At 29.6% G+C, this 15,142-nt stretch overlaps 1 protein-coding gene across 1 annotated transcript in view; it reads left to right on the top strand.

Annotated features, from left to right (window-relative positions):
- LOC127279708 (uncharacterized) overlaps positions 1-15,142 on the top strand; it is a 33,280-nt gene extending 18,138 nt beyond the window's left edge. Inside the window, exon 7 of the mRNA XM_051302236.1 lies at positions 14,999-15,142. Within this exon, the coding sequence (XP_051158193.1) occupies positions 14,999-15,142 (144 nt within the window). The remainder of the gene's footprint in view (positions 1-14,998) is intronic.

Raw genomic sequence — 15,142 nt, forward strand, 5'->3', positions numbered from 1 at the left:
ACCACTAAAAAGTATTTGAATATACTTTTCATTTCTGCTAATCGGAATAATTACATCAAGAATTTGCAAATACAAAGAGTTTTGCATATCGAAAACAGATTGTGATACTCTTGCAACTTCATCTTGAGTTTCCATTGATATTTTTCTATATCTATAATTTCTTTTTTTTGCATATCAAAATTTTTTTTGCTCTTCTTCTTTCGTATTTCTCTTTCTGTTTCATTAGGAATACGTTTTCTCAATCTATCATTCTCCTGTCTAATTATTTTCTGCTCACATGTAACTTCGCGCCTTGCAATCCTTTTTCTTTCCTTCTCTTTAATTAATCGAATTATCTTTTTATCATATTCTTCACTCAGGAAATTCTTCATTTCTGAATATTCAAGAGGTGAAATTTTGTTCACATTATTATTAGTTGTATGAATTATTTTCTTTTCACTAGTTTCATTAAGAGAATGTTTAATTTCTAAATCTTGTTTTAATAGAACTCTGTTAATATTATGACTGGGAAAAGTATTAAAAACAGAACAAGGGTTTAAAATATTATTTTTAAGTTCCTGAGCTCGATTTATGAAAAGACGCTTCCAATCATTCACTACTATCGAATTCCTATTAGGAGACGTTCTTACTGCCGGAAAATGATTTAAGCGATTATTTTCAAACATTGACTTTAAATGGTTTTTCATTCTGTTATTGTCAGTTTCATAATTTACGCTGTTTGGCATTACGTTAAAAATATAGATGTTGCAAATGCTATTGCATATACTCCACACTCAACACTACCAAAAGGTTGTTCATCAACAGCTACAAAGACTACTGTAGGTTTAAAAGGGAACAATCTAATTAAATATTGCATTTGATGCACATTTAAACACTCCTCACTAAGGCTATCAAAAATATAAAGCCTTACTCCATCGTAATAGACACAAATCCAATTACCATAATTGTCATTACCGCTAAAAAGTATTTGAATATGTTTATCACCTTCTTTAATTGGGACAATAAAATCAAACATTTGTACAAACAAAGTACTTTGCATATTAAAAAAGAATTTGAATCTTTTCTTAATAAATCTTCAAATTTGTACATATGCATGTAATTTAACTAATTTTTAAATCTTTAACACTTAAAATAACATACTCTTTTATGTTCATAGTATACTTCGTTCAATTTTATTTTTGATTCATGAAAATCTAAATATCTTTAACACCTTTGCTCACTCTTATATAAGTAATCAGTAGTTCATTACAAATAACATATATGAGGCAAAATTCCTGAAATGTCCGAACAAAAAATTAAAAGTTCTCGAATTTAATCCATACTTTTCTAAAATGTTATTATTGTTGGTGAAAGTCTAAAAATCAATTATTATTGAATTTAATAAAATAGTTTTTGAATTACAACGTTTTTAATTTTTGACTTTTGAAAAAAAAATTTTTTTTCAATGTACAATATTTATAAGTAGAATGCATAAAAGTTAACATATATATAATGATTTTTAAAGCTTTTTTGACGGCCTACACGCTGTTAATAAATTTTTTTTTTAAATAACATTTGACCTTGAAATTCAAGGTCAAAATGTTAATTTAAGTTTATCTCAAAATAGGATTTTTTAAAATTATTTTTAACTATCTCAATGGAAAGCTTGACTAATTTCCTACAAATCATGTAATTTTTAGAGTGGGATCTTTTAAAGTTTTTGAGTTATTAATTAATTAATTAATTAATTAATGTTTATAACAAATGAAATATTTTACAAACGAATAAAGTTACCGTAATTCTGAAGTTAGCAATTGAAACTTAACGTAATTCCGCATCCAACGAGCCCTGTATGAAGTATTTTGGATTAGTAGATTGTTAATAAACAATTAGTTAACATTGTAATTGTTTATTAATTGGTTAGTTTAGATTCACGATAACTTTATTTGTTTGTAAGATATTTCATTTTTTATTGTTATTTAACTAAAATTGAACAAAAATACTTCATATAGGGCTTTTCGATGCTTGTTGTTAGTAAAAAATAAAATATTTCACAAACAAATAAAGTTATGGTAATGCTGAACTTACCAATTGAAAGTTAAGGTAATTCCGCATCCAACGAGCCCTATATGAAGTATTTTGGATAAGTAGATTGTTAATAAACAATTGCAATGTTAACTACACTCGAACCTCGCTAACTGAGAACTGGATAACTGAGAAACCTCTATAAGTGAGAATGATTTTCAGGTCCCGTCATTCTTACATGTAAAAACCTCTTTATGTGAGAATCTGTAAGTGAGAATCATTTTTCTTGATTAGACCTCTGTAAGTGAGAAAAGCGCGTCTGTCAAACCTCTACAACTGAGAATTTTTTCTATTAGACCTCTGTAAGTGAGAAAAGCGCGTCTGTCAAACCTCTACAACTGAGAATTTTTTCTATATTAAATTTTTCTAAAAGTCAATAGAAATCAATAAACAGTCATTAAAATTTGAATGGACATATAAGAACAAAGGTTCTTTGTTCAAACTACAATTATACCTATCTCATAAAATAAAATTTAGTTTCAAAACGACTGTAATAAGAAGCGTTTGTGAATTTTAATATTTATTAATATTCAAAATGTCTAAGCAAAAACTTAAAGCTCTTTCGTTAAGTGAAAAATTAAAAATTATAAGTGAATTTGAAAGTGGTAAGAAACGAAATGTTATAGAAAGTAAATTTCATGTATCAACTGCCACATTTTATCGCATAATTAAAGAAAGGGATTTTATAAAATCTCAGTGTTTTGAAGGTCGTGGAAATATGAAAAGAAAACGTTCAGCTGAATTTGAAGATCTTGAAAATTGCCTTGTGGAGTGGATTAAACAAACTTTAGATAAAAGTATCCCTCTAGATGGACCGTTGTTGAAAGGAAAGGCTCTAGATTTTGCGAAAAAATTAGGAATGAAGGAATTTACAGCAAGTAATGGTTGGTTTGAAGGTTTTAAAAAACGAAATTCTTTAGTTTTTAAAAAAATAGTTGGGGAAATTAAATCTGTCGATCAGAATGTATGCGATCAGTGGACTGAATATTTGCCAACTCTTCTAAAAGAATATAACTCTGACAACATTTATAACGCAGACGAGACCGCATAATTTTTCAAGTGCCTACCGGATAAAACATTTACGTTTAAAGGACAAGATTGCCGCGGAGGAAAGCAAAGTAAAGACCGCCTTACTGTTCTTCATTGTGCCAATATGACAGGAACAAAAAAATTGCCTCTTCTTTTAATTGGAAAATCAAAAAAACCTCGATGTTTTAAAGGTAAATTATCTATTTCTATGTAATATAAAATTAATGATAAAGATGACAATATTATTCCATTCCAAAGCACCAAGATGTTATAAGTGCACTAGAAACTATTCACAGATTTTTGGAATTTTCGACAAATGTTAATAAATCAGCTTTCGACAAAATTTATGAGCTTGAAAATCATGTTAGAAATAGCTTAACTAAAAAACAAACTACAATAACAGACTTCTTTCATAAAGCTTAAAAAAATAAAAATTTGTTGTATTTTTTAAATAAATAATTATATGAAATTTCTTAATACGCAAAAGTGACACTCTATTACTGAAAAAACCGCACTTGAACCTCTATCAGTACAATAACCTCTGTAAGTGAGAGAACCCCCTCTTCGACCTTCATAAGTGAGAACCTGTGTAACTGAGAAACCTCTATAAGTGAGAAGAAATTTTCGGTCCCTTGGATTCTCACTTAGCGAGGTTCGACTGTAATTGTTTATTAACAATCTACTAATCCAAAATACTTCATACAGGGCTCGTTGGATGCGGAATTACGTTAAGTTTCAATTGCTAACTTCAGAATTACGGTAACTTTATTCGTTTGTAAAATATTTCATTTGTTATAAACATTAATTAATTAATAACTCAAAAACTTTAAAAGATCCCACTCTAAAAATTACATGATTTGTAGGAAATTAGTCAAGCTTTCCATTGAGATAGTTAAAAATAATTTTAAAAAATCCTATTTTGAGATAAACGTAAATTAACATTTTGACCTTGAATTTCAAGGTCAAATGTTATTTAAAAAAAAAATTTATTAACAGCGTGTAGGCCGTCAAAAAAGCTTTAAAAATCATTATATATATGTTAACTTTTATGCATTCTACTTATAAATATTGTACATTGAAAAAAAAATTTTTTTTCAAAAGTCAAAAATTAAAAACGTTGTAATTCAAAAACTATTTTATTAAATTCAATAATAATTGATTTTTAGACTTTCACCAACAATAACAATATTTTAGAAAAGTATGGATTAAATTCGAGAACTTTTAATTTTTTGTTCGGACATTTCAGGAATTTTGCCTCATATGAGAGATTCTTTTTCAATCGCCTCAGCCCAAAAAGTCAATGTTCTGGGATTGGCTTCATACTTTGGTAAATTGTTGTCCTATATGATAGTAATAAATCCCTAAAATATAAACTCATTAAAAAAATATTTGTAGAAAGTAGAGGGGGTTGAAGTTTTGACGTTAAGGGTAACATTGTCATTTTCAAATCCGTATAACTATGACAAAAGTTAATGGATTTTAATTTATCTATAATGAATTTTATTGCATTTTTCACGTACTTTTCAAAAATGTATACGAAATTTAAAAAAAAAATTTTTTAACCCCTTTTTTTTCAAAATCAACCCTTATTTTTCGATTTTCACCCCTTCGGGTATTTTTTTTTTTTTTTTTTATTTTCATTGGAAAGCTGAGGTTTTTTCCGATGAGCTATGTAAATATGAAAATGGGACAACAATAATTTTGTGAGTAACAGAATATTAAAGTAGGCGGTGCCGATAAGGGGTGTACCTGGAGATCATCTTTGAGGATTTAGATAGGCACCGCCTAATTTAATATTATGTTTCTCACAAAATTATTGTTGTCCCATTTTCATATTTACATAGCTCATGGGAAAAAACCTCATCTTTCCAATGAAAATAAAAAAAAACAAAAAAAAATTCCCGAAGGGGTGAAAATCGAAAAATAAGGGTTGATTTTGAAAAAAAGGGGACAAATTTTTTTTTTTTAAATTTTGTATACATTTTTGAAAAGTACGTGAAAAATGCAATAAAATTCATTATAGATAAATTAAAATCCATTAACTTTTGTCATAGTTATACGGATTTGAAAATGACAATGTTACCCTTAACGTCAAAACTTCAACCCCCTCTACTTTCTACAAATATTTTTTTAATGAGTTTATATTTTAGGGATTTATTACTATCATATAGGACAACAATTTACCAAAGTATGAAGCCAATCCCAGAACATTGACTTTTTGGGCTGGGGCGATTGAAAAAGAATCTCTCATATACATATTTATACCTGTATTAAAACCCCGGAACAAATACCACAAAAAAACCAACCCTTGGGCAATAGAATCTTTGTTAATGAGGAGTAACTCTGAGGACCCAGGTAATAATTACTTTTCTCCTATTTATTATATAGAAAAATAAAGATGTACCAACCCTTGGCCAATATAACCTTTGTTAATGAAGATTAACTCTGAGGAGCCAGGTAATAATTTCTTTATCCCTATTATCACATGGAAATATAAAGATAAAAGTAAAAAACTGAAGAGGTAATGTATATCTCTCTTTCTCACATCAAGGAATATAACATATGAACTTTTTCATTTAATATTGCATTTCTCTGTCTAGAGGATTCAAAATAACATAAGAATATCTTCGCCTAAAAATCTTACTCTTCTTTTTTTCTGTTTTCAAAATAAAAAAAATATGTATATACCAGTATTGGACCCTCAGAACAATTACTACAAACAATACCAATCCTTGGACTATAGAGCCTTTGTTAATGAAGATTAATTCTGAGGGGCCAGGTAATAATTTTTAAATTTTTTTATTAAAATTTTCTGGGGCTCTAATACAAGTAGGGGAGAGTGATAAACAGTGGGACAGTTTAAACAGTAGGACACTTTAATTTTCTGAAAAACTACGTAAAGAAACTCGAACAAAATTTAAATGTAAACCATTTGTATGACAACACACTATCTCCAAAAATTTTAGCCACATTGATTCATTATTTACAAAAAAAATTGAAAAAAACTGTTTTGGACGTTCCGGAGTAAATTTTTTTTTGAAATACAATGCTGATTTTTATATAGATAGGACAGTTTTAAAAAAAGTGTAATTATTACTTCGTTTACGCGATTGCTCAATTGAAACAGTGGGACATTAAACACTGGGAGAGGCAAAAATTTAAGTTTATGAAACGTTGATTTTGGCAACACTAATTATAAGTTGTGTCATCTATACGCATGCGCATTTATACTTACACAGCGACTAAAAATGTGATTTTTTTATGCTAAAAAATATTAAAAAATTCAAAATTTATAATTAATAGTTATTACAATTATTATATAGTGTATGAAGTAATATATACATACACATACATATATTATTATATATGAATATTTATTTTTATTTTTAAAACAAAAATGAATAAGATTAAGATTTTAGACGAAGATGTTCTTATGCCATTTTTAATTGTCTAGATTGAGAAACGCAATGTTAAACAAAGAAGTACTTATGTTATATTCCTTGGTGTAAGAAAGAAAGGTATGCGTTACCTATTCAGTTTTATACTTTCTTTGTAGCTTTTTCACGTGATAAAGGGAGAAAGACATAATTACCTGGGTCCTCAGAGTTATTAATTAATCCTCTTTAACAGATTGCAGGTCAAGCGAACCCTCATTTGCAAAATAAAGATATATCTTTCTCTCTCCATAACTTGTTCTTCTCTCTGTCACTGAAAACCCAGCAAGGGTCCTGACGGAATGAATGAATGACTGACTGCATGAATACGAAGATTATTATAAAATAATAATAATTATTATTTTTATCCTTCTTCTATTTTTTTCACGTATTCTGGGCCTAACAATTTTACATGCCTATGACAATCCAATATTTAAATCGTAATTTTCAAAAAAATGGAAAAGGGTAAATGTACCTAAAACAAAACATTTTTCCAACAAGGAAAATTCATAAAATTAATAGATCCAAAAGAAAAGAAAACAAGCATTTGGGTTAATAATAACTCATGCTTGATTTTATCAAGTGCATATTTTTATATGGTCTTAATTAATTGTTTTATTGCGTTTTCATCCCTTTAATTTCTCTTGATTAACGTAACTTGGCAGTTTCTTTTAAAATAGGATACACGATCCCATAAAATAAACAGAATTTTATTTTAATTTCGGCAGCTTGGTTACTCCAGGACAAACAAAAGGATAATAATTTTAATAATTAATATTTTTCAGTTCGTAATACTTTTTCCCTATGAATCGTATGAATATCACAATAAAATCAAAGAAGTTTTTTATTATTAGACACTTAAAGTTACTCATACAGATTTGTGATTTTTAAAATTGTGTTCTAGCAGATCACACTTAATTTGTTATTAACAAATTATATAAACAAAATGCTATTAATAAAAAAGATATCTTTTATGAACCTTGTGAAATTTATTACTCGGGAGTTTTTGGGATCGCTGATTACGAATCAGATGTCAGTTTTTAAGGGGTTACATGAGTCAAACAAAAAAAAGGTCGAAGTTTTTTTCTTTTTTTATTTGATAGTATAACATGACAAGAATATTTTCCCATAGTTTTATGGTAATTTGAATAAAACTCTAGGAAAGAGAGAGAATTTTCGAAAACGCTTTTTGGTTCGACCAGATTTGTAATCAGCGACCCCAAAAACCCCAGAATGAAGATTTTCAATCTAATTCAATGAAATAAAAAAGAAAATCCGACGTTTATAGCATTCAAATTTGAACGCTATTTTCTTAAAACTGCATTTTTGATGTCGGTAATCATGATTTCTCAGAAACTAATGAACCGATTTTTCTGAAATTTGGCCCACTTCTGCTATATAGTATTGACTAGTCGGTGTATAAAAATCTTCTGGAATGTCTAGAGTCAAGCTTGGCGCAAGCTAAAAAGCGTCTGACACCGCTAGTCTGGAAAGTCTGGCTTGGCCCAGTTCTGTTGGTACTTAACCACTAGTCAGACCCTAAATAGCGTCGCTGGTCTGGATGGTCTAGCCAGAACCAGCTTTGATGATGTTTACTATTTAAAGAAATTACATATAATAATTTCAAGTGGCTGTCTGTCCCGCATGTTCTATATATGTATATTTTGTCTGTCCGCATGTATTACTATATAAAATTCTTTCTTAACACATTTGAAGAGTGGGATATGTATCATTTCCTTATGGTGTCAACTAGAGAGAGAGAGAGAGGAAGAAAGAGAGAAGGAGAAGCGGAAACCATTTTGTCAGCCCACATTTGAAGAGTGGGATATTTAGCCCTCCTTTCTGGTTTCAACAAAACAGACAAAAGTAAGAGAGAGAGAGAAGTGTAAACCAATAAAATTTTTAAATTCTCCCTTCTCTCTACTTCAATATACAAACAAAAAGGAAAATGATTTTCTTATTGGTTTACATAGATAGCGCATATCCAATTCATTTTCAATATTTTTACTTGATAATTAGTTAGAAATATTTTTATTCAGTTTAATAATTACACAGTCCTGCGAGGGTGAGTTTCTAGAATGGCTGTACTTGTTTCTTGTAGTTTTTTATGCGCTGAAAACGAATCTGACCTTAAAAATGCTTCATCACGTCAGGATTTTTAGTAAATGAAGCCTAAAAGGTAAAAAAATTGCCATTTTAGCCATTTTTGATAATTTTTTTTGGGATAGAATTTTTTTTTCAATTTTCGACGAAAAAGTCGCATAGTACAACTCTTTAGCTTTAAAACCGATTTTTCAAAATTATTGTACGATTTTAAAAAAAAAAGTTATGACATTTTAAAATTAACAGTTTCAGTTACGCCAATAGACGTTATACCCAACGAATCTTTAGACAGTTCTTGGGAAAAATATTTTCTAAGAAATCTTGTTTCTATCTAATTGGCTTGAAATTTGTTACTCGGGGGTTTTTGGGATCGCTGATTACGAATCTGAAGTCGGATTTTAAAAATTCAAAATGTCGGATCAAATATGGCGGACAAATTATACAAAAAATGATCTAATTTGCTTGAAACTCGTTACTCGGGGGATTTCGGGGTCGCTGATTACGAATGTGAAATCGGATTTTAAAAATTGAAAATGGCGGATCCAATATGGCCTGCCTTAACTGGTTCAAAAACCTCAGAGAAACGAATTTTTATTGAAATTCTTTCAAAAATGGAGGCCATTTTGGATCGCACATTTTGAATAATTAAAACTGACAATAGATTTTGTATAAGTGACCACAAAAACCGTTGAGTTACAATTTTCAAGGTATTCCGACAATTTCTAATAAAATACGTCCGCCATATTGGATCCGCCATTTTGAGTTTTGAAAATTTGACTTCATATTCGCAAGCAGCGACCCCCAAAACCCCCGAGTAACAAATTTCAAGCGAATACAATGAATTTTAAATTTTTCTGACATATTCGATCCACCATTTTGAATTTTTAAAATCCGATTTCACATTCGTAATCAGCGACCCCGAAATCCTCCGAGTAACGAGTTTCAAGCAAATTAGATCATTTTTTGTAAAATTCGTCCGCCTTATTGGATCCGCCATTTTCAATTTTTAAAATCCGACTTTAGATTCATAATCAGCGACCCCGAAAACCCCCGAGTAACGAGTTTCAAGGAAATCTGATCATTTTTTGTAAAATTTGACCGACATATTTGATCCGATATTTTGAATTTTTAAAATCCGACTTCAGATTCGTAATCAGCAACCCCAAAAACCCCCGAGTAACAAATGTTGGGCCATACAATAAAAAAAGTGGTTTTCTCAAATAAGACCACTAATTTTCAGTATCAAATTCGTAATCCTTATGAAATTCTGCGTTCAGACATATTTATAAGTGCCCAAAATATTGGTCCCAATGTCTGAGATTGGGTCCAACATTTTTTGACAAACACATAAATAAATTTTTAAAAATCTTATTTTTGGGGTCACAGAATTAGAAATTCGAAGCTAATTTTTTAATTGGGCACAGAGCCCAATGTGAGATTCCACGGCCCAATGTGAGGCCCACAGTAAAGAAATTAGTTTTCTTAAATAAAACCCACTAATTTCCAGTATTCATTTCGTAATCGTTCTGAAATTCTGGGTTAAGACTTGTAGTACAAATGCCAAAAATATTGGGCCAAATGTCTGGGATTGGGCCCAATATTTTTGGAATTTCATAACGATTACGAAATGGATGGAAACTAATTTTTTACAGTAGGTCTCACATTGGGCCCCCAAAGATAAGATTTTTTTAAATTTATTTATTTGCTTGTCAAAAAATGTTGGGCAAAAAATTTTTTTTTTCATGAACTATTTTTTTCTTAAAATAGCATCTTCTTCTGAGCAATTTAAGAAAAATTGATCTCATTTGGATAACAGGAAAAAAGTTACATGGTCTTTTTAAAAAAACAAATAAATTTTTAATTGGAAATATCTCAAAAAATTTTAAAAAATTGTTTGTGGGCTTTCATTCTGTACAAATAAAGGAACATATTCACAACGTTTCAATAAAATTGCTCCAATCATCAAAAATTCTTGTGATCACATCCCATGGAATTGCTCTATAACGTCTATTGGCGTAACTGAAACTGTAAATTTCAAAATGTCATAATTTTTTTTAAAAAATCGTATAATAATTTTGAAAAATAGGTTTTAAAGCTAAAGAGTTGTACTCTGCGACTTTTTCGTCGAAAATTGAAAAAAAATTTCTATCCCAAAAAAAATTATCAAAAATGGCTAAAATGGCCAATTTTTTACCATTTAGGCTACATTTACTAAAAATCCTGACGTGATAGGGCATCTTGAAGGTCAGATTCGTTTTTAGCACATAAAAAACTACAAGAAACAAGTACACCCATTCTAGAAACTGAAAAAAGTTAAATTTTGCAGGCCTGTGTTATTAATAAAAAAAGTGTGCATTTATTTAATGTTCGGTACACTCACAAAACAGTCTATTTACGTAAAAAGGAATCCTTTAACCGTAAGCGGATTTTCCTCTCAATATTTGTCTAAGAGGATTTCCTTTTCTATTAAGAGGAAATTCCTTTAAAATATGTCCTTTAATTATTAAATGACTTTAGTTTACTATTTAAAGGAAGTTTTATTACTATTTTGATTTATTTGTATTATTAGTAATTAATTAATTAATTAATAATGATTAATAATTATTTAGTTATTTAATTTTTACTAAAGTTTAAAAAGTATTTCAAATTAATTATTAAATTTCTTCCATAAATTCGACATAAACTTTTGTTGAAGATTGTTAATTCAAAAAAATTGTGATTTTTCAAAACATAAATTTTGAAATAATAAAAATTTTAATATTTTCAAACAATTTTATTTAATTTAGAATGTACAAAATATTTTACACTTTGTTACTTAAAAATAAACATTTTTTTTAAACGCAAAAAATTATATTATTAATAAATAATTAATAATAATACATTATATAAAATTTCCCATCTGATGCGAAAACGTGTTTTTCAAACAAATCAAAATTAGATGATGGGGAAACTTCTAAAATTTGCCAAATTTGCGCGGCTTCAACTTGATACGCATGTACTAATTCATTAAATCCAACCGTTACCCATGATTTTAAAACAAAATAGAATTTTTCATCATTTTCGAAACTAAAAATATTTAGTATTTCGAGAAAACTAGGCTCAAAATCGTCTTGACTTTTGTCAACTAGAAACTGTCCTAATTTGTATTTTTTATTATTTATTTGTATCCATTTTGTCTCCCTGACAGTTTTTGAAGCTTCAGTAGTCGGAAGAAGATGACCAAAAGATTGATAATGTTTCATAGACTTAATTCCCATTTCCCAACTAAGACCTGTAATTATTTTCTTGCATTCTGAACTTACTTCTCCAAAATGGGTAGCCAATGTCAATTGGTGCTTTTCAGCAAGAGAATATGGAACATTCCTAAAATTTTTATTATTCTTTGAATACGCTAGAAGTTGTTGATGTTTTGCCTCAAAAGCCATACACCACAAGAGAATGATGGGACCTAATAAAAGAATCAAATCCGGATAATGTAGAATATAGTGATGTTTTGGTTTTAGTGTCTCCTCCGGAAATAATTCCTTGCGTAACGAGAAGTACTCTGATAAAAACATTTCAATAAGTTTACAGCTTCGATTTGCAAGCTTTTACACATCAAAATGTCTACAATTTGACGCAGTTTTAAGAACAGAGTCCACACTTGTTCTTCTTTCTTTATTAAATCACCAAAGAGGAAAGTGAAATACTTCACAAAAGTAATCATTTGAGACGCGTAGAAAATAATACATTTTTGCTTCAAATGCTTCGGACTAATTACTGGTGGCTTATCATTTTCATCAATGCCGTAATTGAAATTTAGAATTCTTGAATTGATATCATTTAATGAAGTATTAGTGCGTTCCATCAACTCTATTAAAATCAAAGCCATATCGTAACGAAAAAATCCTAAGTAAAAATCGTGCATTAAATCACTTGAAAAATTTTCTACTGCATTGTAGCTTATTAATCGATTAAATATGCACCGTTTGCCTATTCCAGTTTTGGAAATATCTCCTATCTTAAGATCTTCCTCATAATTTTTAGGATTTCTTAATAAATTTGGATCTAGTGCTTCGCCCTTACGAATAGAATCAATATCTGCTCTACAAATTATACAAGGATATTTTGCAATAAAACTTTCAGTAAACCCTAGCATGCCGTGTACTCCTAAATTGTCTCCTGCTAATATAAACATAGCAAAATGTACTTGAATAATTTTTCCGTCAATTTCAAGAGGAATCCCTTTTTTTAAGATTTTCCAATTCGTCTAAAAGGACTTTAAACATAATTTCATTACCGTATTCTACTCTGTCACTTGAATTGAATATTTGTGCTAAGAAAATATTTTCTAACTTTGTTGCGAATTCAGGAGAAAATGCAGGAATATTGTAATAAACAACACCTATTTTATTTTTAGAAGAGTCAGGACCTAATGAATTGCCAACAGTGAAGTCATCAAAATATAATACGAGTGGCACCACATATTTATTAGGAAATCTTTCCACAATATTTTTCCATAAATTACCTTGACAAAGGTGTCTGAGATTTCGAGGATCATCTTGTTTTATTTCAGTCATGAAAACATCAAGCATTTTGACATTATTTCCCTTTTTCTAAGAACTTTTTCAACACAGGTGCTATTGGAATATACTGTCCTACGGGTACTTTACCTGATAAGGCATTTTTTTCATTTAGCTGAATACTTTGGGGTGCAATATAAGATTTTGTTTCTAAAAGATGTTTTTTCGCAAATAACACAGCCCCACAAAAAAAAAGTGTCATGTACTTTTGACCGGAATACCCTAACCCTATGTATTTTGACGCGCTGAACACGAATCCGAAGTCCGTTTTGCTCCATCACGTCAGGATTTTTTTCTAACCTCAAAAAACATGTCGGATTTTGAGAAATAGGCGATTTTTTTAAAAATTGATGTATTAACTTCAAACTTGGTATCTGGGGGTTTTTTGTGTCGCTGATTACGAATCTAAAGTTAGATTTTCAAAATCAAAAATGGCGGATCCAATATGGCGGACGAATTTTGAAAAAATTTTAAGATTTACTTCAAACTTGGTATCTAGGGGTTTTTTGGGTCGCTGATTACGAATCTGATGTCAGTTTTCAAAAATTGATAATGGCGTATCTAATGTGGCCGATAGAAGTCCATGTTGGATATGCCATTTTGAATTTTTGAAATCTGACATCAGATTCGTAATCAGTGACCCAAAGAACCCCCAGATACACTATTGCACATTAATTTTTGAAAAATTTCGTAAAATAATGTCCCCCTACCAAAAAAAATTCAAGGGGTATTTCCACCCCATAAATCAGCTTTTGGGGAAAAACAAAACATACGTGTCAAATTGTTTTCAAAAAACTACAAAACTGCCAAGTTTCAGAAAAATCGGCGTATGGCACTTCCCTAGTGTTACTTGTCAGCAACTTAGAAAACCTGTAGATACCAAATTTCATAATAATCTGACAATTTTTTAAAAATAATTCCTTAATATTGAATCAGACATATCGAATTTCGAAAATCTGACATCAGATTCGTAATCAGCGACCCAAAAAACCCCTAGATACCAAGTTTGAAGTAAATCTTAAAATTTTTTCAAAATTCGTCCGCCATATTGGATCCGCCATTTTTGATTTTGAAAATCTAACTTCAGATTTGTAATCAGCGACACAAAAAACCCCCAGATACCAAGTTTGAAGTTAATACATCAATTTTTAAAAAAATCGCCTACTTCTCAAAATCCGACATGTTTTTTGAGGTTAGAAAAAAATCCTGACGTGATGGAGCAAAACGGACTTCGGATTCGTGTTCAGCGCGTCAAAATACATAGGGTTAGTGTATTCCGGTCAAAAGTACATGACACTTTTTTTTTTTTGTGGGGCTGTGTAATGAGAATTCAAATGTGTAAAACATTCAGAAAATGCAGAAAATAGATCTTTAATTTCTTCTTTTTTATTATCATCACAATCAGCCACCGAAAGTACAGCATTTTCAAATGATTCGAGTACACCATTATTTAAAAACGAATCACATTCTTTAACTACTTTCTGAACAACAGAATATGGAAGCGATCTTGAACCATTAAAAGTTTGTACAAAACCATTTGCTGCATTTTCAATATTCTCTAAAAAGTTTTCTTTTGCTATCTCTGATTTTTGAGAATTATTTACAGACACTGTAACTGAAGACTTATTATCTAAACTTGAATTTATAAAGTCAGTTTTACTAATACTGCAGTTATTAGAAATTTTATAAATCGAAGTAGAAGTATTTGTTTCTGTACTTGAAAAAGTTGACGAAGATGCTTTGTTCCCTAAGCCTAAACTTACGAAATCATTTTTTCTAACATCGCAATTGTCATGAATTTCATAGGTAGAAGTAGAAGCAATATTTGCTTCTTTACTCGTAAAACTTGCCGAAGATTCTACGTCATTTTTGGAACAGGATTTCAAATGTTTCGTAAACGGAATTTTTCCAACAAAAATTCTTCGACAACTAACGTTACCACAAGTGTAA

Source organism: Leptopilina boulardi, unplaced genomic scaffold (assembly GCF_019393585.1).
Source record: "Leptopilina boulardi isolate dan_hultmark-lab unplaced genomic scaffold, ZJU_Lbou_2.1 LbouV2_222, whole genome shotgun sequence".
Taxonomy (NCBI): domain Eukaryota; kingdom Metazoa; phylum Arthropoda; class Insecta; order Hymenoptera; family Figitidae; genus Leptopilina; species Leptopilina boulardi.